This window comes from Cottoperca gobio, chromosome 5, assembly GCF_900634415.1.
Source record: "Cottoperca gobio chromosome 5, fCotGob3.1, whole genome shotgun sequence".
Lineage (NCBI taxonomy): Eukaryota > Metazoa > Chordata > Actinopteri > Perciformes > Bovichtidae > Cottoperca > Cottoperca gobio.
The window spans coordinates 19016190-19044166 of NC_041359.1; the positions used below are offsets into that span (position 1 = coordinate 19016190).

The following is a 27977-nucleotide window of genomic DNA, read 5'->3' on the forward strand; positions in this document are numbered from 1 at the left end:
TTTAACTGTATTTATTTTTAATTTTTACATAACCAAAATTTAAATTACATATACATATAAAACATGTAGAATTATTTTTGCTCAAGACAAGGCATCGCTCTTTCTATGGCTCCAAGACTATAAGATTAAGGTTTCTGCAGTACAAGTGCTCTTTTCAGGGAAAGCCTCCTGCTTTCTAACATCTCTCTCTCTGTCTTATATATCCTTCTCTTCTTCCGTCACTCCGACTTTGTCCTTTAAAACAGTCACGAGTTTTGTCTAATATTCATTAGAAGGACAAAGCTTCACACAGTGCACAGTTTTCACTTTTATCTACACTTAAAAATGAGCTGTGCGACAAAGAAATGGTACAAAATGGGACACAGGGATGATGAAGTTATCTCGGCAGCCTGTGCCTCATTAATGGCTTTTAAAAGGCCTGTTTTTGGTCAGATGTCAAAGGACAGCACAACAGGAAATGGTTACGTATTCTATGACAGGCACACACGTACTGCACGTATATTTATACTCACATCCATCGAAAATGTATGACCCTTCTGAGTCACATGTATATGCAGTAAACATACAGTATACTGAAGGCATTTAACTGTATGTTTACTATACATTCGCATATACATTAATGATTTGAAAATCAAGTTTAAGACACATGATGCTTATTAAAAATGACTAGAACAATTGCTTAATAATTAAGTTATTTTGTTAAAACACTTCTACAGCTCTGGATGTTTAAAAGTGTTTTTTTTCACAATTTGATCTCGTCTTTTCTCATTTTACACTTCATTTGTTTGCACTCACTCATGTAATTTAGAATACATATATGTACACAATGAATAATATTTAGTCATGCCATTCGTTAGTTTAGTTATGGGTCCTCGGACACACAGAGAATATTCACATTCAAAAGTCAAAGCAGAAGTACATGACAGCAAACACAATGTACAAAACTTTCATACGTGTCTTGGAGGAGGTATTACTGCATGTGATGTTACAGTGATAGATTACTGTACTTGTGCACTCTGCTTTAAAGTCACTTGAATAGAAATGATGGAGACTCTAGAGGAGGTAGCCGTGAAAATGGTAATAAAACAACTCATGAATTGATATTCAACTGGACGGTAAGACAGGGAGTTTTAAACACGACTACATTAATCCATCAATTAATGGATCAACAACATTAGATAGATGAATATTAATGTGTTCATCCTCTGATATTTAACGTTAAAGTAAAGATCCATCTTCAAATAAATGGTGAGTTTGTCCTGGGACCTGTTGCATGTCATCCCCAATTTCTCCCCTTATTTCCTGTCACATTTCTATCAAAAATAAAAGGCAAAAATGCCTGAAATGATGAGTCATTCAACGTTTATTGTCTAATTACTAATCAATAATTGGTTTATGATCAGTTTCAAGGCTCTCTAGGTCCATCGAGGACAAAAGTGTGACAATCGCGGTTTATTAGACGACATCCGGATGTCTCCGATCAGAGCTCTTTGCTCTCTTCATCATAACTTTTGAAGGTATTTTATTGAATTCATTCATATAAGTATATTTTTCATGTGCTGCATTCTTCAGCTTTTCTCTTAGATCATCTCACCTAATATAGTATATACAGAAAGTAAAGAGAACTCGTTGTATATCTAAAAATAAATAACTGTAATAAATGATTATAAAATCATTTCATTGCTTAGTAGATTCTTCAAAATAAAATATATTTCAAATTATTTATCTACAGAAAGTGCAACTACAAATAAAGTATTATTAAAAGGTCATTCTTTCACACCATAATCTTTCTGCTTCCTTTGGCTCTCCGAGCTTTGAGGTGACACTGGAGTGTAAAACTCAAAAGTAAGACAAAACGAGAGAATGAATTAAAGACCACCAGATGTGACTGATAATTAAGAATGAGGGGGAGCACGTTATAGTTGAACCGTGTTTATCTATCCTGAACTGCTTTGAATCCACACAGGGATGGATAAAAAAGGTTGCACTGGCCCAAAAGGACCCTGATAAATAAAGAGTTGTGGTACGGTCAATTTGGGTTGGATTTTAGGTAAATTATTGCTTAAAAGAAAGCCCTGCAGCTCCCCCCAAAAACAAAATGAAACAATCATTATTTTCCTGATACTCAAAGGGACTAACACTCCCTCTCTTGCACACACACACACACACACACACACACACACACACACACACACACACACACACACACACACACACACACACACACACACCCTCTCTCTGCTGAACTGCAGGAGGATTCATGAACTTGTCTGAGGTAAAGAAATAAGACACTGCACTAACACAGGACAAATATTCTGTAGAACAACCTCTGTTGTACACAATCATTAGTTGAAAGACAAACGACCATAAAGGGAAAATATTACTGCTCAAAAAACAAGTTATTGATGCCGCTGCTTCAACTGAAGTCGGTCTTCTAACATTTTCAGTTTACATCACACAAAACTGATACAAACTTTTATGCCCCAAAAGAAGATTTGGCTATTTATCACTGAACCTGCAACGTAGTTTTAAAACCTAACAAATAATCAACCGTATCGTCACTATTAAGAAAAATAACACACTCACATTAAATAAAAAGATACCTTTAGTAGATTTAAGGAATGATGACGGACGGCCTACTTCGATTAATAAAAATAACATGTTTTGTTTTAAAAGGAGCATTTCCTCTCCATCATGTAGCCCAGGTGGTGAAACCCGGGGGATGTTTGTGATGAAAGGGTGAACAAGGGAGAAGAGAGGTTGTTGTTGTTGTTGTTAGATGCGTGTGTGTGTTCTTCTATTTTTGTGAGGACTAAATGTCTAAAGTTTAACGGTGGATCACATGACTACTTGTATTTGAAAGAGGTTGCTTGTAGTGATGAACTAACAGTTTAACTGCATTTTGCAGTAGCTTGCTGGTAGTTTAACTACATTCATATTTGCATAGTGATTCAAGTAGTTTAAATCCTTTTTTTGTTTTTACTGCTACTAAAAACAATGTTGGGCCATAAAAGGAAACGAATGAGTTCATGCACCATTGCTTCTTTACTGTAATTTAACTTTGTGATTCTGTTCTGACAAGCCAGAATATAGACACATTGTTCAGACCAGTGTTCAAGCTGCTCATACGGTGTGGTGCAAGTCAAAAAAGAGGTTGGGGTATTTAATTGTTTTGCTTTATGTATGACAATGTCATTTTTTGGTGGTATTATATTTTCTTAAACATTTGTATCACATGTACATGGTCAAATTGAGTAGTATGGAATACTTTTTTCTAAGTAGTTAAGCAAACTATATTTCTCCCATAGGTCCTCTGGTGTAGGTAAACCTCTTCCAGTGTGAAGAACTTGGTAGGCTGCTAAGCTACGCTTTCAAAGTAGCTTCCCCAACACTGCTGCTTAGCACCAAACAGCAGACAGACACAGTTAGCAACTACCTGGTGAACATTGTGAAGAATCGAGCAGCTAAAGAGTCAGATAACTTTCTCAGGAGGTAAAAGCAGAGTGAATATTCATCAGGAGGCCAAAAACACAAACAATTATGTTTCTCCATATCTGCTGGATGTAAATAAGCAACTTTTTGCCAACAAGTTCACAGTATCTACTTGGTTGATGATGATTATAATAAGGAGATAATGTGTCCATGTTGGGTTTACATCCGGTTTCTGGTGCCCCCAAGTGGGCAAAGATATTTCATTTATTGCAGATTAAACAGTAGTGAAATAAGTTGTTAACTAGCTACATTTAAAGGTCCAGTGTGTAGGATTTAGGAGTATCTATTAGCAGAAATTAATATAGTATTCATAACTATGTTTTCATTAGTGTACGATCACTTGAAACTAAGAAACGTTGTGTTTTCGTTACCTTGGAACGAGGCCTTCATATCTACTCTTTTCTGAAACAAACATCATTAGCTTCATGGAGGTAGGATGTATTGCAGGACTGTTGTATTAACTGGACATATTCCTGGTTTATATCTGCGCTAGGATTCAGTTTACAGCTTTGGCCATTGCTAGTTCTGATATTAAATAAAGAATCCACTCTACAAGATAAATTATTTTGAGCTATTTTATAGATGTTAGGCAGTAAAGTGGATATCTATAGACAAACAGCAGCTGTGCCCCCATGAGTTCAAAATGAATCATCCACACAGACCAGTGACACTGACTGACTGACTAACCGGCATGTTGTGAGGCTGTTTGAAATGATAGATCGAAATGCATGGCTTTCAGGTGTGAATCAGTAAATGTCCCTTTATCTCAGTGAAATCCCGATGGCTGCCAGCAGCTGTCACAGTGTCCTTCATTATTCACTGTCTCTGTGAATGGAGCCGCTCCACGATGTGTCTCACGATTACATTATTAGACGCAAATGAATTAAAACAGAACTATTCGATACTATTCGATTTTCAAAGGTGATTGCTGCTGTAGGAGAGGACGCCTTTAAGTGTCATGCTTTACATCATCCTTCAACCTCACCATTAAGACAGGAAGCCAAAGGCAGTGAACAAGCCAGAACTGATCACTAAGGGCTTCTCCGTCTGGTTTAGTAGAAAGCTGAAAGTAGACGATGATGATGGTTGAGATTTGGTAAGATGGTTAACGTTGCTGAAGTTGGTGCTAGTTTATAGTGAAGGGATCAGAGTTAGGATTAGTTAAACACTGGCTTAATTTTAGGGAATAAAGATTCTAAAAGTATTTCTAATCCTCACAAAGATAGAAGTGCATGTGTATGTCTATCTACGTGCGCGAGAGTTTACTACCTTCTCTTTGACTGTGTGCTTGTGGACAGTATTATGTGTTGCAGGTAGCTGGTAGAAATCATCGAGACTTGTTTCTCTAACCACTGAAGTGGCTGACGGTCAAAGCAGCCAAATTGTAGTGTCCTGTGGTCCAGAATTAGAGTCTGTCGGCGGACATCGTTTATTCGTCTATGAACGTGATCCCTTCAATCCTGCAGAGTAAAACAAATTGGCATTAATACAGAACAGAGCACAGTTTGGCTGCACTCAATTTGCAATTAGTAGTTGGAGCAACAATTGCAAAGCACAAAAGAAGCGAGTAACCACAATGTGCAGCGGGAATATTTGCAGATGATGGGGGTGAGGAAAAATAGGGTATGGCCTTGCCTTCTTAGCAGCCACAGGACGAGTGTCCCTTTGATTGGAGTTGAGGGATTTCCAGACGGTAGTTTTAGACATTTCATCAGATATATTAATATCAGAGGGGTCACACCTGAGTAGCGGGGAGAGGAGAGAAAAAGGGAGTTTGTAGGGAGTGAGTTGGGGCTCAGGGAGAGGTCTCAGTGTGTTAGTATTCACAGGGTGCACTTGAAAACGGAACACAACACACTAAACAAGACAAGCGTGCATAAAGAAGGTGAAGCATTTATCTCATTATCTTACCACTCCGATCATCGCACGTCCATCCTGTGCATTTGAGTGTATGTGGAGGTGTGTATGTTTGTGTGTATGCTCACCTGGGGTCATGTGCTTTGGGGGTCGGAACAGGCTTGCTGCGCTCCATGGGAATCTGAACAGAAGTTGTAGTATCTTCCGTGTTTGTATTGAGCATAACCTGTGATTCCTGCAAAGACACATCCATATCACAAACATGTGAATATGTGCATATTTATTTATTTTCGTCTTGTGTATTTCAAGATTCCTTTTAGACTACCTCTTCTATCGTTTTGGAGGCATCATCAAGGTTTTTTTTCTTCCACTCAGGCATAAGGTCATCCAGGTAACTTAGCTCTCGCTTGGAGAAACACCAGTCCATCATTTTGCGGATGAAAACCAGAGCAAGCACCTTCAGGCACAGAAGAAGAACACATCCGTTTTTTTACGATAGACATTGAGAGAACAACAAAGAGAGAGAGAGAGAGAGCAAGAGAGAGAGTGGTCAACTCACCATCATGGGGAAGACGATAGCGGCAGGTGAGGTCTTGATGACCCAGAGCAGCACCAGACAGGTGAGCTGGGTGATAGTGAACAGGTGCACCTTCCTCAAGGGGACGTGGCGCAGGTAGATGAAGTCCGGCTGGTGCTTCGCCGGCATGCCGAACAGCTTCAGACGGTCAAAGAACTGAGAGGGGAACGCAGGTGGTGGGGACGTGAGAGAGGGTAAAGGGGAGAGATAGATGAATGAAAGCAGAGCAGGGAGACAGATGGTGAATATGACAAGAAATAAATAAAAGTGATTATGAATGACAAATTGAGCTAGATTAGTCTGACAATTAACCGTCAGGGACAGCAGCCACATTAATAAAAGTTGGAGAGATCAAAATAATAACTTGGAGCATTTTGTACTTGAAGTATGAATATAGTAAAAGTTGAAAACATGCCAATGAATACATGAATGAATACATGAATGAATACATGAATGAATACAACAAGTTTCAGATTATATGGAAAAATAGCGACTCCCATTTACGATACTCATAGTGGCTTTCCTGTAAATCATCTTTACCATATGTCCCTGTGTCTCATTTATAAATGTCATATTTCACATTACCTGGATGCCTTTTAGAGAAGAGACTCCCATGTAAAGGAAAACACCATACAGCACTGGCATAGGAATGAACTGGGGGGGGGAAACAACAACATACATCAATGAGCATCCCAGCCAGAGGGGGGCAGCATTGCATAGCTTGTCTGACTGACCTGCAGGGCTCCAGTCATGAATACAGAGCAGCCCATGAGCAGGAAGATGAGCAGGCCAGTGAACCTCTGTTCTATGATGCCCAGGAAGCGAGGCTGCTCTCCCGGAGCCGAGCTCTCTGACTCCAGCTTCAGGCTGTTGACGTGAGAGATGGACAGCACCGTGGCTGCTACAAACCAGGGCAAACCCATGATGGAGCACACTGCCAGCATCACCCCGACCATGAGCAGGTCCAGGTGGTACCCACAGCCCTTCTGCATGACAGAGAGAAGGACAGATAGGTACATGTGTAACTAAGCTACAGCTGGAAGCAACAGTGCAGAGATACAGGTTCATAGGGCAGCTGTATCTTTCCCTACCAGCAGTTTGTGCTCTTTGCGGTTGATGATGACGGCAGTTATCTGTTGGTCCATGAAGATGAGGATGGTGCAGAGAAGAGCAGGAATAGTTGCAGCCAGAACTGTCCACCATGGGTTGCGTCCTATTGGATTGATCAACCAACCTCGGTCGTCTCTGGTAGGCTGGAGGATCACAGGAGGAGGGAGGCCATGATTCAACCGTAACCATGAGGTGTTTTATATCAAGGTTCACATTATATATTGTTAGTTCCTCTTTACCTTGAATTTGCTGGGCACCTTCAACTTCTGGGAGGGCACGCCAATCACATAATCAAGCAGAACCATCAGGGCAATCGTGAGGAAAATTGCAAAGTCGCTGATCATGGACCGCACCTGGCCACGGAAAATAACAACACCCAGATATCAGTGGTTACTATGCGTCATGTGTCTCCACCCACCTAAAGGACTACATTTACTATGTTTATATTGTTTTCCCAAATTAGTAGCCAATGAGGTAAAAGAAAAATGATAATAGAAATAATGATCATAATAGTCATAAGGATAACAAAACTTTTTTTTAAAGATAAAAAGTAGCGTAGACAAGGTCACATGTTTGTAAGCAGACAAACAACAACAAACAAACCAGCTGAAAGATATAGAACAGAGACATATGAAATAAAAACCTGGGTTTAAATGATTGTTTTTTCCTTCCCTTTCTTCCTTTTGTTTTTGTTAAACTGTATTAAATTGGGTATGGGTAAGGGGTTAAAAAAACAACGTAAAGAATAGAAAATAAACTAATGTAGCGTGTCAGGTTTTCGTGGATGTCTGGTGACACCTTTGCTTAAAGAACAATCGTAATGGTTGATTACCTTGGTGGGGAAATAACGACTTGTCTTGAATTGTTTGAGGAAGGCAGACATGAAGAAGGTCAGAAAGAACAAGATGGTAGACCAGAAGAGAACATCTGGGGTGTAGGGGCCATGGGGGCCACATGCCGTCCCAACAAATTGGCCCTGCAGACTGATACACTCCTGTAAAGATTCACAGAGGTGAAGAAAAATGCTTCAGATTACTCAAAAATAGATCAAAAAACAACAATACAGAAGAAACAAGACAAGCCTTTCGACGGGCTTCGTTATACACACGTCAGTGAAAGGTTCATCGATTGAATGTCCTTGTCAGTGTTCGCATGCGTTCTTAAGAGAGGTCAGCTGCTCCAGGGAAGGTGAGGGGGTTAGTTGAATGTTAACAAAAGTGTGTGTGTTCCCACATAGTTACGTTACCTTGACAGTGAGGTTGGTCCAGGGAACAGCTGAGGCTGTGACGTTTCTCCCACTCCACAGCTCTAAGGTTGTATTACTGGGGTTATCAGGCTCTGCACACCTACAGCTACAGAGACAGAAACAGCACAACACAGAAGAAAAAGGAATGAGAATGTAGGGCTTGCATGCTCTTATCACTTCAATAAGGCCAGACATAAAGGGAACTGCAGGCTGGTAGAGGAGAGCGGGAACGAAGAGACAACCAGGGTGAACATTTTGTTACTCACTACGCCAGTGTGAGTTTGTCCAGATCGCCTTGTGCATTGAAGGGGTAGACTTCTCCCAGGTGGATGAGCTTCTCCAAGGCCTCGTAGATGAAGATGAGGCAGATGAGGGCGGCAAAGGCCTCCTCTGTGAACCGAGTGATGTAGCACACCAGAGAGCTAGCATCAGTGGCGACCAACACCAAACACAGCAGGGCCGTCCACAGGCCGATGCAAGTCCTCAGCGACAGATAGGACAGGTCGAAGTCCCTGATGTGAAAGGAGAAGAGGAGAGATGATGATGATGGGGAAGACATAATCGGTTAGCAAAGGACTGCGGCTGGATCATAAAAATGTCCGGTTGTTGTAATACATACTTGCAGAACTTGAAGAGGATTTTCTCAAAAACCAGCACAGGACCTGTGCTGCCCAGAATGGTGAGAGGCTGACCAGCAAACACAGAGTAGGCGACTCCAGTCATAGACGCACCGAGTAAGGACTCTATGGCGCTCTACAACACATAATGCAAATACAGAGTGTATTTCTCGTGTTCAGTAACACGTACAATGTCTATGTTGGACTCGTAATCTTCTAATCACATTGCAATACGTGACTGTGTCTGAGTGCGTCTGTGCTCTTACGATGCGTCCCTCTGTCGCCTCCCCCAGCAGTCCTCCAAAGGTGATGACAGGAGACATGCAGGCACAGTAGAGGAAGAGGAAGGAGGCCACACACTGGAGGCTCATACCGTCCTTAAAGTCACTCAGGTAGAACGGCGCTTTCCTCTTGATGTCCAGTATCAGACCTCCAAACAACCTGATCAAGGAAAACAACAAAATAAGAGAGGTGCTGAAGTTTAGAGCTTTAGAGTCTGGAGAAGAGATGTCAAGCTGACACAACCAAAACCACCGATGGGTGTGGTCGGTGTGCCCCCTATATTGACTTTTTGATGGTATTGTTAATTTATGATTTCATGTCATTATATTTAAACTGATGTATTTAATTTTCATATTACATTGGATTGACATTTACCTTTGTACACTCTGTTAGAATATCTATGACCTGCTGAATGTCTCTTTCTTATTAATTAAGAGAAAAGGAAAACATCACTGCATCAAGCAAAAACAAGATGTTCAGGGGACGGGAACTCACTCTTTAAGAAATAAAAGGAAGAATGTTGTTTTGTCTTTCAGGCTATCACACATGGGCTGTCACTTGCTTGTCCCACCTCAGCTCCTCACAAATCCAAATTTAGATTTGGTGGCACCAGCAACTGACAAAAACTGGTGGAGAGTGCGAACTCAGCCCCAGGCTTCCACACACCCCTTCAGAAAACATAGCAGGTGCAGAATTCACATTTTCCACAGGCCGTTTTTATGACAGCATATCCTGATATTTACCATTTGTGGGGTATAACATCTTTCAGGAACACTTTGTATGACACATTATGGATTATAGAGATCAACATACTAATAATGAGTTATAAGATTAAACTGCTTGTAGTATATGATTATAATGCGATTATAAAAATCAGAATAATAATAATACACTATGATCCTTTTAAAAGATGTTACATGTCTTATATAATCAATAGAAATGTGACCACAACATTTTGTAATACTTTATAATGTGTTATGATTATTGTTGCAAAGCATTAAGCCTTGTCCTATTATTATAATTATACAGTTCTATAAGCAGAAGTATGTTTATAATGCCTTATAGACATGGACATAGTAAGCGTTACCCATCTTTTCTTCTTGACACCTGAACTTGCTTTTTATATTTACCATGTATTATAGAAAGCAGTCTGTGTGATCAACCTGACAGCTTACCTTCCAGTTCTCTGCAGCTCTGGCCCGTGGTGCTCAGCATGTAGTTCTTCTTCTCCCTGGCCGGCTGTGCCATTAGCGACTCCTGCCATCTTTCTCTTCTCCTGCAGGCGCCCAATACCAGACAAAGGAACAGACAAATAAAACAAATAGCTTGATACTTACATATGTATACAACCACTCTTATTTTTATAGCAACTAATCAAAGTTTTAGCTAGAATTCAAACCTGTCACCATAGCTGTGTACCTGAGAGGGGACATTCTTTGGGGGTTCGATGCGGATGGACGGGTCCCACTCTCCTGGTGGTAGGACAGTCACCTGGTCCAGAAATTCATCTATCCCAGCCAGCAGATCACGTCTGTCCTTTGCCTTGTACGCTACATCATGGAAAATCTGGTTCCAGACAAAAGTGAAGGACAGAGGAAACTTAACTGCCTGCCTTTGCGAGACAGATATTGAGATTTGATTTGTTCTGTGAAGGTTTCTGGAGTTGACGGAGAGTTCTTACTTCATCTGTCATGATGGTCGCCATGGAGCGTCCAATTTCATGGTATTGCTGAGCCTTTCCATCTGGGCCCAGGAGAATGAAGAGGAACCTGATAATAGTCCGCAGATGTTGTAGAGTATGAAAATCATTCCTGGGTTATTGACTTCACACAATTTGATTTTTATGACTAAACCGTTGTTTGTGTGGCCGTCTACCTGGTAGGTATGGGGACCTCAGTGAGTCCGGTGAGCAGCACGGCAGGGGAGAGGCGGACAAAGGCCACGATGGGCCTCTCCAGGAAGTCCAGTTCTCCCACCAGTACATTAGAGGCCTCTGCACCTTCTGGGATCTTCTTCATGAAATGCAGGTCCACCTGGTGAGACGAGGCAGAAGTTAATATCAGTTACGAATACAAAACAAAAGCACGTAATACCTACAGTGATACACTAACTGCATCCTGTAACTTCAGAACTACGGTGCAAACAGAAATGTCTTCTATCAAGGAGATGGACATGTGTCTGGTAGTATATATATATATATATATATATATATATATATATATATATATATATATATATATATATATATATATATATATATATATATAAATAAAATAAGCTCCATCTTTACCAGCTTCAACATTAAAGTGATGAACACATTAATACAATCAATAATTATAATTCAATAATATAACATACATGGAAACAAATGGCTAAATGGAAACTTTTATCTTTGTCCTATCTGGCTGTACTTAACAGTCTTGCAGTGATGGGCTTTGAACAAATATAGTCTCCTGTTGTTTCCTCGGGGGCACAATGTGACGTAGCAGCTGACAGCACACCAAACATTGAGTGCAGATCTTAGCAGGGTGCTACAGTGCATAGTCTGTCTACACTGCTGTTGTCTGATGTTTTAATTATATATACCCTTTTCTATACTCATATAGATATTAAGTTGATAAGGTAGCTGTTATTGACAAAGCATCTATTTTGACATTGTTTATTTATGTTTTGAGTAAGGGGCAGGCAAAATAAGGTTTATTATATATTATAGGTTATTTTGCACTACCATGAGCGGATAAAAAATAAAGATTAAATATTCTTTTGAGGTCTTCACAGCATCCTCAGAAACCGCATACATTTATGAGTGCCTGCTTGTTTACCTTGCTGAGGTCCACATGGGTGTTGTCCTGTCCGCCCCCGTTCTTAGCGAGTTCTGTAGCTGGCGCAGCCTGGGGAGATGTGGCTGACCCTGCTCGATAGTAATGGTGTTAGTGTGTGTATGTGTGTTTGAGAGAGAGAGAGAGAGAGAGAGAGAGAGAGAGAGAGAGAGAGAGAATCAGAGTTAGTACAAATATATATTGGCCTGCCTGAGTGAAGTAAACTTAACTATGAGGGCAATAATGCTTGACTGTCATTATATCGACCATTTGCTCGGGAACAGGTTCTTCCTGTCTGCCTGTGTCACTGTTTAAAGATGCTTTTCTATGTGTATGTCTGTTACTTTATTCTCCTCATGTCTACTTTTATTTCTAGTTTATCTCCATCCATCATTCTGATAAAACATCTTATATATTAAAGTACTATTATAATTTACACTGATTATGTAGCCCGATGTGCACAATTAATTATAGTTTAAATCCATGACAGTGGATTTCTACATGTGATTCATACTAAGAAATGATCTGTGATAACCTAATGTTACCTGTCAGATGGGGCTCTGACTGTTTGCGGGCTCCCTCAGCGATGGAGCGCACGATGGGCATCAGGTTCTTCTTCTTATCGCTCTGGTGGTGGTGTCTCTTCAGCAGAGCCTCACGCACCTTCACTCTCGCACTGTCGTCCAGGTCATTGGACGCCTCCTGGTGGTCCAGCACCATGTCTGCAACACACGGACAAAGAAAGGCACACATGCAAATGTAATGATTGGAATCAGACAGATATTTGTATGTTTATATTTGTAGAACAACTTTAATTCCATTTATAATCAATAAGAAAATGCTTCGTTAATAAAGAATCATAATGCTCCAATTAGCTTCCTTGAACTATTAAATATTTGCTTTTTCCTTAAATTGCTTTGGTGGAGATATCAGGCCACGAGGAACTGCAGAGAATAATCACCATCTCTTTATCTCCCTCACCCAGTCTTTTCTATTACAAACTAACATTTGCCGAGTCAGCACTGAATCTTTCCTTCCTCCTTTCCTTCCCTCCTCCACAGTCAATCAAAGTGTCTGCCTGGCACACTCTCTCTCTCTCTCTCTCTCTCTCTCTCTCTCTCTCTCTCTCTCTCTCTCTCTCTCTCTCTCTCTCTCTTTCACACACACACACACACACACACACACACACACACACACACACACACACTGCAGTGCCTGCGAGCTCAGTATAATCAGCCATGTTAATAAGGACAGTGACAAGAGAACCGCATGAAATTAAAATCAAAACCAAGATCATGGAACATCTATCTCACACTTCATACACTTGACAGGATAACGCTTCATCTAATTTAAGACCGCAGCAACAGCTCTGCCTCCTCTGGTATATCACTTGACCAGGCACCATGAGTTACTCATATGACAATATGATCTCTATAGTGTTCAAAGAACTAGTGTAAAATATGCATTTACTTCAAGCCTTTTCTATTACACTTTCTCAGGTCTCACTTTACACGAGCAAAGAAATAAATAACTTTTTTGTCTCTATCTCTTCTACCATCTTGGCTACCGTTCGGCGTCCAGGTGCTGCTGGCAGGAGTCACATGGAGAAGAGAGGGAAGTGAGAAGAGCTGCAGAAGAGGAATTATTGCAGGCAACAAGGCTGTGCGGGCTGTAAACCTGTCATAATACGACTGTGAGGAAGACTGATGGAGAGCCTTGAACCTTGTGATCTTTTGTGTGTGTGTGTGTGTGTGTGTGTGTGAGTGTGCGTGTGTGTGTGTGTGTGACTGTTTGCAGTCATTCACTCACTCACATGGACAGTGCTTAACCAATCGTGTGCTTGCATGCAAACTAAAGGTGCGTAGTTACATGCAAATGTGCTTGAACTGTGGCAGCAGTTCTATCTAATTGTAGATTTGAAATGCAATTCAGGTTCAACTTAAGTTCATCTGCAATACTCCAGGAAAACACACAGCAACCATACAGTTTGCTCAGCTTACTAACCGAGCCTTGACGGCCACTCGCGCACTGTAAGTATTGACATGGGACAGTGCTGTTTATGTTTACATCTCAAGAAAGTCATTTTGACTTTTCCTGCATCCAGCAGGATGATGATGCTCCCCGCAGGCCAGGTACTGTAGGCGTGCCCCCTCTCTTAGGAGGATAAATCAATTTGTAGAAGACATCCAGCGGGACTGTTATATTTACTCAAGGACAGGAGCAAGAAGAAGACAGGAGAACAAATTGTGGAATCAGATATCTACTTGAATAAGTGACACCAGTCCTATGAAGAATTGTTCAGCCAGAGCTTGCCTTCTTCTCTCCGAATAGACAGCGCTCTGCTACTGAGATATATTAATGTCAGTTGGAAAGATTCTCACCCGCAATCTCTTCGATGCTGTCAGCGTGCATGTCAAGCAACACACTGCCATTGATGAGGCAACTGCGGAGCTCAAACAGGCTGTGGAGGGAGAGAGTAGCGACGTAGGGCTTGCTCCACCGCTCCCCTCCATCCTCCACGTCTTCCTCAAACTTCAGCCACCTGCGGGGAAAAGACAGGCAAGATGTTTGCAATGCATTTTAACTTTTTACATTTTTTGACAAAAAACAAGAATAAAGCTGACAATAATTTTGTTTGCCATCATTATTGTCAATATGATACTACATTTTCCTTAATATATAAAGCTATCTCTGTGTCTCATCTGCCAGCAGCAGAATGCATTTCCATTTCAGACATTTATTTTTTTACTATTATTCAATCTCTATTTATGAAAGGCTATTTTCACATTAGAAATATAAAATAGATTGCTGTCTCACATATTAAATGCTAGTGATATTATAGTGGTATTAAGGATTTCACGAAAATAAAAGCAACTTTTTAAACAATCAAACTGATCAAAGGATGAAAAAAAAAAAAAAAATTAACAATATGTTAAATGTAGCATAAATGTTTTACTCTGATGTGCAAAATGTTACTCCTACACTTCACTGTGTGTAGGAGTAAGTGTGAGTGTTTGCTCCCTATGTTGGGCATCAACTTTACATCTTTTACATTGTGGTGTACATCATGTCCTCCCAGGAAAAATGCTTTTGACATTAATATGAACCACACAATATGAGGGACAGGTTTGACACTAGCATGTGACACTGAGATTTGGCAATAGACCAGCATGAATGAGATCACAGCAGAGTTTTTTTTATTACTCCTCTGTTTGGAGCTTTTTGCCTCGAGCAAACCGACAAAAGAAAAGTTAATCTTAGCTTTAAATGTAACCGCTTGTACACGTCTCTCTTCGTAACAGTACAGCTGTAGAGCTGCTGGGCTGTTCGAAGAGTTATTGATAAGCGTTGTTGCCAACAGCTCCCTGAGGAGATCCTGACCTGGCTGTTTCCTTCCACTCAGCATCCTTTCCATCCTTTACACAGATCTCATCCAGCTCAGTGAAGAGCTCGTGGGCCACATGTTCAGCATCCTCCTCTGTTCCCAGAATGAACTGGACCCGCTGGGACGGCGTGTCTGAGGAAGCGAGAGGATGTGAGGGAGGAACAAATGGTGAACTGTGGTTCTCAAAGGACTTTCACAAACACACATAACACTGCTTACTTTGTCATAGCATGTCTTTTAAATGACTACTGGCACGCACACAGATTAACACAAATCTAACCAAGCACATGCACACACACACACACACACATGCAAAATGCTTTCTAGTTCCTACTCTTTGGTTTCTAATTAGTGGGCTTGTCAATTTTAGCCCAGGGTGTCATGTGTGTGTGTGTGCAAGTGTATGAAGTGCCAACAGTATTGACAGGCGTTGTTTAACAACCACTACCTCCTCTTTCGGAGGTGGATGTGAATGTTCTACACGTGGCCGTAACAAAATGTCTATTGTTTTCCCCTCTCTGACTGAAAAATGACTGGATTTGAGAAGTAAAAGACACTGTCAGCAAAGGAGTAGCCTAAAGAAGAGGTTTCGTGTGTGTTACCATGACTGGAGCAGGCCGTCTCGCTTTCCTCGCTCTGTTGTGCCGCGATGCTTCCCGCCCTTCTGTCTCTCTTGCGGTGGCGGGAGCCGTGGGCCTTGTGGTGACGATGACTCTGCCTGGGCATCCGAACCCCAACAAACAGAGCCCTGTGGCCTGATAAAGAGATTTTACTTTTGTTACTGAGTAAAGCTTCAATACACAAGCATAAATAAATCATCATAGTGATATTAATGCCCTTAAAGATGCTGGAGGGTTCAGTAATTGGACAAAATAAAGAGCACTTTATAATATTTTGAATACTATAATCTAAAAAAGATTGAAGCTGTTGTCTTCCTGAACGGTGTGTGTGTAATTATACTTAGAGAAATCTCACAATGAAACTCTTGGCAAGTGGTCTGATGAAGGTTGCAACATTTTTCACTTTGGCCTTGAGAGCACGATGAGCATTGCTGCACCAAACAACACAGGCTTTTGCTTCTACTTCTCAGCAGCTTCTAAGAAGCAAAACCTGGTACAAACCTTTCACATTTTGTTTCCTTTACAGCTGCTCTGTACTTTTTGTTGTTGCCATGTTTACCTTCTGTTAATTTGGCAGTTTTTATAAGGTATGACTGCGATGTGATACAGACTTCTTCTGAAGCTAACACATACTGTAGAGCTCATGTTTGTATCCACCCAGCCGACATGACTCTTCTATCGTTGGGCTGTGGTATTTTTGTAACTTTCTATAAATACATACATAAGTTCATTTAATTTCAGGCGTTCTGATGAGATAATAAAGAAATCCTAATTTAGATGATAATCTTTCTGTATTCCATAAGGAACAACTGCTAATGGGGGAAAGTAGATCTGATTAAGGTGGACTGTGCTCTCTCTGCTCAGATGGTTAAAGAGACTCAAAGTGAAAGTCAATAAACACTCTGCTTCCTGTCCAACATTAGTCCAAACCACTGCCATCTGTAATCATCATCAGTGCATTCAGTGTTGAACGCAACATGCTGTGATAACAGGACACCAAAAGAGCATGACGCTGACAAGAAGTTTTATTCCAATATCAAAGCAGAGATCCCAAAATTAAAGAATGAATGTAAGAATGTATAAAATGTATAGAAATACAATGTAGCAAGACATGTGTGTGTGTTTGTTTGTGCATGACAAATACACACACACACACATATTCACAAACATGTTCAATTACAGAAAATCCTGGTCCATCAAACTGTGTGATCTCATAAATTATAAATAACATACAGTAGCCTAATTGGTCTTAGGGGATCTGCTGTTGGCTGAGTTAGATCAAGTCCCCCGTGGGGTGGGGTGGTGTTAGGTAATTACCTGAGGAGTATACTGTCCTTAAGCAAAGTACAAATTTGAAGAATAGGAACTTTTCTTAAATATGTTAATGTAGGCCATACTTCTGCTCCACAACATGTCAAAGTGAAATACACACACTTCATTATATGAAATGACCCCACACAAATTGCAACAGAAACTCTTTCAACTGCTCTAGTCTCATACATATGTCATTTATAACATATCCAAAGTCCTGAGAAATCCAAGTGGTGGAAAGACATCTGTGAGGACACAACTTCCCTTTATGTTTTCTCATGTTTAAACATTTTTAACTGCTTCAAGCACTGAAGCAGTTGCTCTGCTCTGTATTGGTTCAAACTGTCCTGACACCTGACCACACCCCAATCAAATGAACTTCTGCTTCAGTGTTCGATCACTGTCTGTCACTCACTGTGCAATTAACATTTCACACTTGAAGGTGAAAGGTGAATGGCTGAGGAAAGTGGAAGAAAACAATTTAAAAAAAGAGACAAATGCATTCTTCATCATTGATAATCCTAACTCTTGATACATTGTGACAATATCAAAGCTTATCCCATCAGAACCATTCGAAATAAACAGAAATATTCTACACATACTTGTAAGTAAAGGGTTTGACGATGTTTTCCACCTGCACGTGTTACTCACCTTCTAATTCCTCCTTCTCATAGTGGATGTTCAGTACTGAGCTGGTCCCTCCCTGGTCTACCACCACCTCCTCGTCTGGCCTCTGATAGACACACAGAACACATGGAAGTATAATGTTACTTCTTTAAAGTGATATTTATAATGCCCTTTGTCTCCAACAGCCATGCAGTTCTTATGGAAAACTTCGAAAGGTCATTATGTCCTGTTAAAGACAAACTCCTCACGCTGTAACAGAGCCAATAATTGGCCAAACTGGCAACAGCTTTTCAACAATGCGCATCTATTCTCAGACCATCTGATCCAGACACACAGAGAAGGACAGGCACGCACGCACATCCATATAAGCACACGCAGAGCATGAGTCAGTTGGAGAATGGGCTAAACTCTAATATCGAGGGAAAAGCTAATCAAATTAGCAAAGAGCCACATCCATCAGGCCTGCTGCTGCGGGCAGACTGCTGCAGGATGTTGTGTGTTATACTATCCCAGTGACGAGGCGCTCTCAGAAACACTGCTGTTTGCTTTAAGTGTAGCGGCGAGTGTTATCCGTGGTCATGAGGGCAGAGTGCTGCAGGAACCTCTACAGTGGCTCTGGAGGTCTTTGCTGCTGCAGTGTCTCTGTTTTCAGGATCTCTTTTCATCCCTCAAGTGTATGCAACAGTAAATCTTTCATTTTTAATCTCTCTGAACCTCCCACATGCGTTTAAAGACGTCGACTATGTACCACTGCATGAAGGTATGAACAAACATTTGACACGGATGATCGACACACATCTGGATGCTGCATTACGCCCTGTATGTGAGCACAGTATGTAAAGAAAGCTGGCTGCAGTTGATGGAATCAATAAACCATTTCAAAGTTGTAAACATAAACATTTGAAGTGTTTCCAGTTTATTTCACGTTGCAGTGCAACTGACAGGAAGTAGACCCAAGCTGTTGCCTAGCAATGCAATTTCATTGAAACGGTCTATAGCTAAAATCTATAAATATATACAAATGGTTGAGGGAGACACACACAGGCACACTGGCACATAAAGCATATCTCTACATATGAGATGATTCCACCTACTCTATATGAACACATGATCTGTATGAACTGGATGTATTCAGAGCGTCAGGGTGGCAAATGTCATTTTCTGTTACAGAAAATTGAAATATCTACCATTTGGTCAAACTGACACCCACTCTTAGAAAAGGAATAATAGTGTTGAACTTCTCGAAGAAAAAAAAAAGGAAATCGATTTGAAAATGAAATAATGACTAATGATGACTATATTAATAGAAACGTCACACAAAGGAGTAGTGTTTGTGTGTGCTTGGAAGTCTTTCAATAAGTCTCCCTTTCAGGGTGAAAACTGAGGGTCAAACATGGAAGATCTACAGTGCATGCAGTCTTTTACTGTAATTGGTCAATCCAACGGCGAGCAGTGAGTGCGGCACACACTACGGTCGGGCTGCTGCATGACGGCCACAGGGGCCAAAATAATTGCAATTTGTCTTCCAGAAGTGCCATTGGAGAGAGCATGAAACGTTGTATTAGTGGAAATGAAAATGTCTGTCAGAGTAGCATCCTCATTTATTCTGGGGAAAAAAACATTATAGTTTGGCTCATGAAAAAGATAAAACCATATGTCTTGTTAATAAGAGTGATTGGTCCCTTTATTAAAGTCATAAAACTACATTTGCACTAAAGTGCCCTGTGTCTGTGTGACTGTGTGTATTACTGTATGTGTGTGTATTGAGCAAGAGCAGTGATTGTTCTTAGTTCTCTTGGGCTTTGGCTGATAAAACATCACACACAGTTTATTGACAAAAAAAACCTACTTTTGAATGGTGCCGGTGTCCGCCTGCAGTTATGAAATGTTATAAAGGAGGACTTGTGGAGCATGTCTTCATACGGATCATGACTCGAGGCTGCACCTGCTGTCCTGGTCCTGCCTGACACCGGGAAGCCTTTTTGACATCATCCTGGATTCACACCATCAGTTCTGTCACATTGATGTTGTATTTGTACTTTGTTGTTTATCCTGTACACACGACATCTAGTGCACGTCTGTCCGTCCTGGGAGAGAGATCCCTCCTCAGTCTCTCCCTGAGGTTTCTTCCATTTCCACTGAAGTCCCTAAGCTTTTTTTAATCTTCTGTCTCATTTCTTTAGCCACTCCATGCTGTTAAAAATCTGAACAGCTTAACATACGTTTGTGATAAGAAAAAAACGAATTAACATGCAGCCAGATAAATGTCTTACCTGATTAGAGGCAAAACATCAGATCCAAAAAGCTTTCTGTGATTACACCAACTGCTGTAATAGCAGCGCAGACAGCCACTTATAATTCACACAACAGTTTCAAACTGCTTTTAGATCCCAAGACATCCACTTATTTTACAGCTGTGGTCTGCCTGGAGTTGCCTCCCTGCCTCGTCTCACACCCTCTCCACCATATCTGTGCCGTGGGTTTCTTCCTCTTTCCATGACTGAGCACTTCTTTGTCCCAAGATAATTATGTCCTTGTAAAGAATAAGGCCACCTAATTAAGAAGTCATGCTTGGGCCAAACACCAAATGTGACTCATGGTTTTATAATTATGTTTATACAAGAAATTAAGTGCAGTAACAGAACAAGTGCTTACAGATAAACATCAGTTACTATCAAAGTGGCTTTAAGCAAGGCACTAAAGCAGCACTTGGAGATGCTGGTTTACTAGCAGTAGCTACAATGGAGCTTGTACTGAACACTGAGCCACTCCGAGAAGGGAAAATATACAGCAAATCAATTTCAACTTCAGTTTGTTTAGCCGGTAATATTAGGAAAGATCTTAATCACACTGGATTTGACAGTATTAACAGAGTTTGCCTCCCGAATGTGCAGTGAGAGATTATTCCAGAGAAGTGGAGCCCGGCAGACCTTCTGAGGGCATGTGTGAGGATTTCAGCGTCTGATTTTGATAAAATGGGGCGAAAAAGAAATCACACTATATCCTTCTTTATCTTTGTGAATAAGAAAGATCACCCAGTCAACCTGCCGGGTCAAAATGCTTTTGAATAAAGGTAGTTGACACCAAACATTTCTCATTTCTTTCTGTCTTTCTATCTTAGATAGTTCAGATATTGACAAACTTGAAGAACTGCACTGACTGAAGTGTAGCTACACAATGTCATTAGCACATACTTTAGTCTTATGGGTTTAATAAAAGCCACTGAAAGAAATGAGCCAGATGTTTAGGAGTACAATAGATATTGGATCATGTTAAGTACACATCCATGTCAATTGAATTCATTTTTTGCCACTTTGAGGCACCAGAGGTGTGACCACAACATTGACATATTATTATCACCTTTTAAGTTGCTATGGTGAGCGTGTTAGCAAACAGTTGCATATTTACACATCCAGCAGATATGGAGCGGCATTCATTGTTTTTCGTGTATGTTTCCATCTGATAAATGTCAGTCCAATATTCAATCTCTTTTAGCTCTGATTTTGGTCTCCACCAACTCCTGAGGGCAAATATCTATCTCTTCAGCTGCTAAATGCTCCACTATGTTCACCAGCTAGTCGCTAACCGTGACTATGCGCTATGAGAGCCGTGAACCAAACCAGTAAAGTTGCTAGACAATGAACTGAAACATGTTAGAAAAGAAAAACAAGATAAAACACTTCTTAAAAGAAAACAATGTGCAACCTCCCCTGGGTGCATCTCTCCTTGCTTTCACATGTAACCTTGATTCACACACACATACACACACACACACACACACACACACACACACACACACACACACACACACACACACACACACACACAGCGTTATCAGTCAGAGCAGCTGCAGCTGGTGAATTAGGGTTGCTATGCAGTGTGTGGGTTTGGGCTCAGGCTGGAGGCAGTCGGTCCCATTAGAACTGGAGCTTGAACGAACACATAGAAACAGAACAGGAGAGAATGGATGTGAGAGAGAGAAACTAAAAGCTCTTTGTCCCAGAAAAGACTGTAGACCGTCAGTTCATCAATTAGTTTATATCCATTTGGTGCATGCACACACACACACACACACACACACACACACAAATGAGGGAAATCACCTCCTGAGGTTCATTCAATAACTATAACTACAAAGAGAACCACATGGCAGAAACATGTTCTCTTGTTTCAGATTGCACTGCTGTATATCCATGCTGTGATTATGATGTTCTTTCTCCTTGTCCATGCTATTCGCAACACAATATGACCATCGTCACAGTTCACTAAGATATAATATATGCAGATATGTGTTTTTTCAACAGGTTAATGGTTCCTTGTCATTCACAGCTCACCTCCCTTGTGTCACATTATGTGCGTCAGCTAATTATAAGCTCTCATGGCACTTAAAGTTTGGTTTGTGTGACCCTAAAGCATGCACGTGTGCGTGATTTTCCACTGACAGGGCACACCAATTGTGCTTTGCTGCCTGTTTCTTTCTCCTGGCAACCGTCACTTTTTTCTCCACCCTTGTCCTCTAGCTCTGGATCAGTCACAGTGCTTGGGAGGGTTTATGACTCAAAAATAATTTTCCACACAGATTACTTCCACTGCACCATAGAGGCGTTCCACAGCTAGGCCCAAAATGGCTGCCTGTCCTTGAGTTTCCGTCCTTTACAAGAAGAGAACAAGTGGTAACCAAGCTCCAAGAAACAAGACCATATTATCTGATTTCTCTTAACTGCGTGTAACCTGTATTTATTAAATGTTCAAGTCTATCTTACAAAAACAGTCAGGGTACCATATGAGTATGAGTTGAGAGAAGACGTCTATAATCGGATTGTTTCACAAGTAGCCAGTTAAGCTGATGTTAAGCTTATAAAAAGAGAAATCATCGCCAGACGATATCCGATACCAACACCCTCTTGTGCTCTCCACATGGACTCTTTGCCTGCATTCAACCAAAGCCTGCTCGAACATGATCGGTCTACTCTATACTATTGGAAGTACAAACAGAAACCAGAATGCTTTGTATATTGTATACAGATTCTGCATTTAAATGCAGACATGTGTTTATAGAGATTAAACACAAACTAATCCTTCTATTCATTGCTCAAGGACTTCAGGCACCCTGATTTAGTGTGTCAGCATGTAAAAGCTAAAAATAGGAAGATGCTATCACTCGCCTACGTTTGATAACTAAACAAATACAAGATGAATTTTTTGGCAGGGCAAATCGTTCCAGAAAGATGTTGGATTCCCAGAGCAGAATAAGATACTGCAGTCGCACACAGTGTCCTACTTATGATGCTGATAAACTTCCCACGGATGTAGAAAGTGACTATGGACATAAATGTAAACTGATAGTTAAGAATTACCTGTAAAACAGCCTATAAGGATGATAAATCATCAAACATTCCTCAGACTACTGCTTGTTGAACACAAAACCCATTTTTTGTTTTAGATTAAACATATGTTTCCTGAGAGTTCACGACTTCGCTGTCCGGGAAACACACCGAGGCTGCGTTGTCAGTGAGCAGTTAAAGCTCTTTTGTAATTCTTGCAATTCAACATCTCCCAGATATAAAACAAGTTTTTTTGGCAACAACTTTAAGCAAAATCAGAAGGTATTGTCAAAGTGCATTACAGTGCAACACATTGAACTGGTGATCACCCTGAACAAATAGAGCAGCAATGATTTGCATCCCAGTCTCCGGCCTGAGAGGGGCAATCAATGAACTCTGTAAAACTGGCCTTTGACTCCATCAGGACCGCACGGGAGCTGTGAAATGAGCTCCAGAGGAGTGAGGCCTGATGGTTACTACGAAGAGGTGGGAAGTTAACTAACAAGACATGTATCTGTAAACTGAGATTATCATCATATGTATTATCCCTGGTAACCACCTCAACTTCGACCAGAATAGTATTTCTGCCAAAGAATTTACAAACAAGTAATTCATGCATTCATTTACTTCTGGTCAGATTACTACAATGCACTTTTCTCGTGTCTCACAAAACAAAACCTCAATCAACTCCAGCTGATTGAAAAAGCTGCAGCCAGACTCATAACCAGGTGCAACAGGAGCGAACACATCACACCGGTTTGGCTCCACATTGGCTCCTCGTCCGTCTTAGAGTGGATTTCAAATTTCACGCAGACTCAAATCACAGATTTTTGAGTGAGGTTTGGTTGGAACCAACTTATGAAATGACAAAACAAAATGTTTGTATACACGACTTCAGCTCTAGAATATACAGCTGACCTTGTACGAGCCTGAGTGCGACCTGAGACCCTGAGAAGACACCTCGCAGACACAGACCGGGTAGTTTCTCATAAGAAGGAAGCAAAAAACATTTCTGTGTGAGCACACTCCATTGTTGTAAGAGCAAGTTTATCAAGGGGGATTTTCACTCTGTATGAACATATTAACTACATCAGCAGTGAGCGCAGCAAGACAGTGAACATTAGATTTATTAAAGTGCGTCCATGATTCAGCAGCACAGCGTGGGCTTTCAAGTCATTCGAGGTGTCTGTCACTGCTGACTCAACTGACTGTTACGATGATTTCTTTCCCTCTAACAAAACATGTCCATTACTCCTCCTGATTGTTTTTCTTTCCACGCTAACACCCTCACCCCCCACTCTTTGGAAGCTGAGCCTTCTCTTCTTCCTTCCCAGAAGTACCCTGACCTGACAGCAGGGACACAGATCCTGACTCAGACAACTGGGCCTGTCACTTCCAGACTAGGCTTCGTGTCTGAGGGCCAGGCTTGCCGCTCTGTATCAAAGCCGCAGCCTACCAATGCCCCTTCATGGCATGGCATCGCTAAAACTGCTGGAGAGACACATGTGGCAGAGCCTCAGGTGCTAACATGAATGGAAGAAAGGAAGAGGTAATGGTAAGTGAGACAGGAGAGGAGGGAGCTGCAGGAGATAGGATGAAAGGGGTGGTTGTTTTGACTGCTTCAGCCCACAGGTAGCATGAGTCATTCACACCCTTTTCAATACCACACATACAATTCTGCCTCTCCACAGCCCTCCCTCCCTAATTGTTTTGCTTTTTTTTTACAGAATGATTACTGCAGCCTAGCCATTTTGGAGTTTCACCTACAAAATATGCTTTTAAATTGAGACCATAAAAGATTAAAGAATATTCTAAATCAAAATCAAAGACTAAAGGGACCAAATCTGGATGATTTTCTGGTCATATGATAAATATTCATGTGAAATGTAACTGGACCTGCTGTTTGTAGACTTTTCCCCGCCTCATATCAGTTATACTGACTGGTGGGAAGATGAAACCTCTGTGGATATGTTTTGCTCTTCACACTGGTTTAGTTTGGCTCAGTTATAGTACAGTATAGCTTTGCCAGTTGTAGTATGACACGTGAATTTGTCTCCGCTTGGTTTTGTTGTTTGTTTTACTGATTGATTTCCACGCATCTCGGTACGATGATAAAACAATCAGAGAATCAGTGCTGTAACTGAAGAAGACATCTTCTGTCAACACAGTGCTCCTCTGTGGTGCAGGTGTTCGGTATGCATCAATGGTACTAAAAAAGTACTCAATACAAACTGAAAATGAAGAGGCTGGTCTGTAACTGTGGACCTGCACTGGAGATAATGTAGTGCTAGTCAGACAATCCCATTGTGAGGGGTCTCACTGATTAAACAGTGAACAGGAGTCATCATCATTCCCAGAAAGATCACATATAAAGAGTAATATTGGCTGTCAACTTGTCAGTTAAGAAGCAGCAGTATGACATTAGATGTATTTGCATAAACACAACTTCTCTTGGAGATTGCTTCATAAACTTATATTTGCTGCTGTTTTCAGTGGGATGTACCACTTTAATTGAGGGTGCAGAAAAGGGGCAAGTAACAGTCAGGTGATCATGAAGTAATGAGGGATTACTTATTAACTACTCAGTGTGATGTATCACTTTACCTGGGGATACACAAAATAACTAACTATTAAGTAATGAGTAATTAATGAGTTGTTACTAGTTTTGTGCTGATTCATAGTTAATCAGGAACAACTCATGGACAAAGATGTCAGCATGTCGATTCACAGACATTCATGACCCATTACTAAATGATTCATTAATATATAATATATATATATATATATATATATATATATATATATATATATCATTATCTGCTATATAGTCCTCAATTCTGGATTATTCAGGAAATACTTATTAAAGATTAATTTGTTACGAAATATAATCTATCTAACAAAAATATTTTCCTGTGCTCAAAATGTCCCATTGCGCACATAAATATAAGGCATACATTTACGTCCATCGTCCTTCAGTAGAATAAGTATTTTTGTGCAGTTTTATAACTTCTTTACAAACACACTTGTAAATACACAACAATACATTTGGGACAGTTGCTCAGACGATCACCTTAAGCTTTAGGAGGGTGTGATTGTCTTTGTTCAGTGATGTATCAAAAGCAGTACCTCTCCTAATATTTCCATAACTTTTTAAGTGGATTTTGAACGCAGAACTTTTACTTGATACATCTTCATATAGCTGTTTTTGCACAAGCCAATTACCTTTCCCACTGCTTGGAACATTTCAGAGCTTTGGCAAACATTTCAACTGGTCTCAGGCGACAATGGCAAAGATTACAGTCCATGCTGACGGAGCGGGCCGTCACAGAAACGGTGAAGAGAGACAAACGTACAAGTTTTCTGTAGTGAAAGAAATCTGGCATAGCCCTAACATTTGAAGGCAGTTTCCCCTCCTTGTCTGACCTCTGGTCCTCCACTTGTCTCCTGCCCTCATTTTAAATCACCATGTTGACATGACTCTGTTGTGGTAGGCTACACAGAGTCCTTTGAAGCGAGTCCCATACTGCATGCCGTGGTCGTTCTAATCAAGCAATACAAACATTACTGCATATCAGCTTGAATAAACATGATGTGGTTCCTCATTTACCTCTGTCTCATCAGCTGACCCAGGATCTGATAATAGACCACACATCAACAACACATTAAGGATGATGCCATTTTCCCCATCCAAACCTCACTTGACCACAGGCTATCCTCTCCATGCTGCCAGGATTGGCTAATAAGGAAAACACATGGAAGTTAAAGGTTCAGCACAGTATGTGGTGCACGGTGTAAGGATGGCGTCAAGGTCATTTGAGGGTAACTGAGAAAATAACACGCCGTCAGAGCAGAGAGCCATCTGAAAACCCAGCACACTGTCCCGTTCCAGTTATTCCGCACACACACGCGACTTGAGGACGAGCAATTTACATTTTTTTATGTGTTTACAATGCATCTGTATCTTATCAATAATCTACTGCAATCTCACATTAACGTGGCTACAACACATTTTTGTGTGTGCTTGAGGAACAGTCAAAAATAACTCAGTGCATCGCAATGTGATACGCTGCCCGGAATTACTGCACGTGTTAGCGCCTCAGAATAACAATATCAACAACATCTTCCGCATACAGCATCATTCTGCAGGAAAATAAACCTAATACAATTTAGCATCTTGGGAGAACATTAAGTGAGTCAGCTTAAACATAAAATGTTCACACAAAAAAAACAAACATTTAAAACATTGCAGCAATCTAAGGCATGCATGAGGAAATACAAGCAGGTGTGATAATTGCTGGCATTAAATAGTTCCTGAAATATGACAGTCCATCATTCCAGCTGCAAATAATTAATTTCTATTAGATCATTTCCTACAGTTGTTGGAGCTTTTGTACAGCTTGATCTGTTCCATCCCATAGTGCCAAAGCAACGCGCAATGCATTAGACATTTAAAGGGAAATGTACCTGGTAGCTCAGCATGCTCTCGGGGTCGTTGACAGGCATGCTCGTGGCCCTTTGAGTTAACCTGCTCAGTGTTCACGGAGTGTACAGGTGAGACTTTCTCAGGGGCTGATCAGCCTCTCAGCGCTGTTTTAGGACGTTTTGAAGAAGCATTCACGAGTTGGTAACTGCGACTCCTTCTGTTTTCGCGGACATGGTGAGTGTAAACATCTCTTCAAGATTAGGTAAACCGTGAAAATGATAAGTGTG

General features: G+C 40.8%; 1 protein-coding gene across 1 annotated transcript; it reads right to left on the reverse strand.

Moving 5' to 3' along the window:
• slc4a8 (solute carrier family 4 member 8) lies at positions 1-27969 on the reverse strand. Its single transcript, XM_029432801.1, has 25 exons — positions 27732-27969; positions 17968-18049; positions 15988-16140; positions 15382-15517; positions 14382-14542; positions 12546-12722; positions 12004-12092; positions 11057-11214; positions 10863-10950; positions 10601-10747; positions 10357-10457; positions 9166-9340; positions 8902-9035; positions 8549-8794; positions 8283-8388; positions 7869-8030; positions 7276-7389; positions 7018-7179; positions 6661-6912; positions 6512-6580; positions 5909-6082; positions 5675-5806; positions 5478-5584; positions 5128-5233; positions 1-4952 (listed from the first exon to the last, which is right to left on the reverse strand). The coding sequence occupies exons 1-25, from the start codon at positions 27768-27770 to the stop codon at positions 4947-4949; spliced, it is 3276 nt and encodes a 1091-aa protein (XP_029288661.1). The 5' UTR covers positions 27771-27969; the 3' UTR covers positions 1-4946.
• Between the last annotated feature and the right edge of the window lie 8 nt (positions 27970-27977).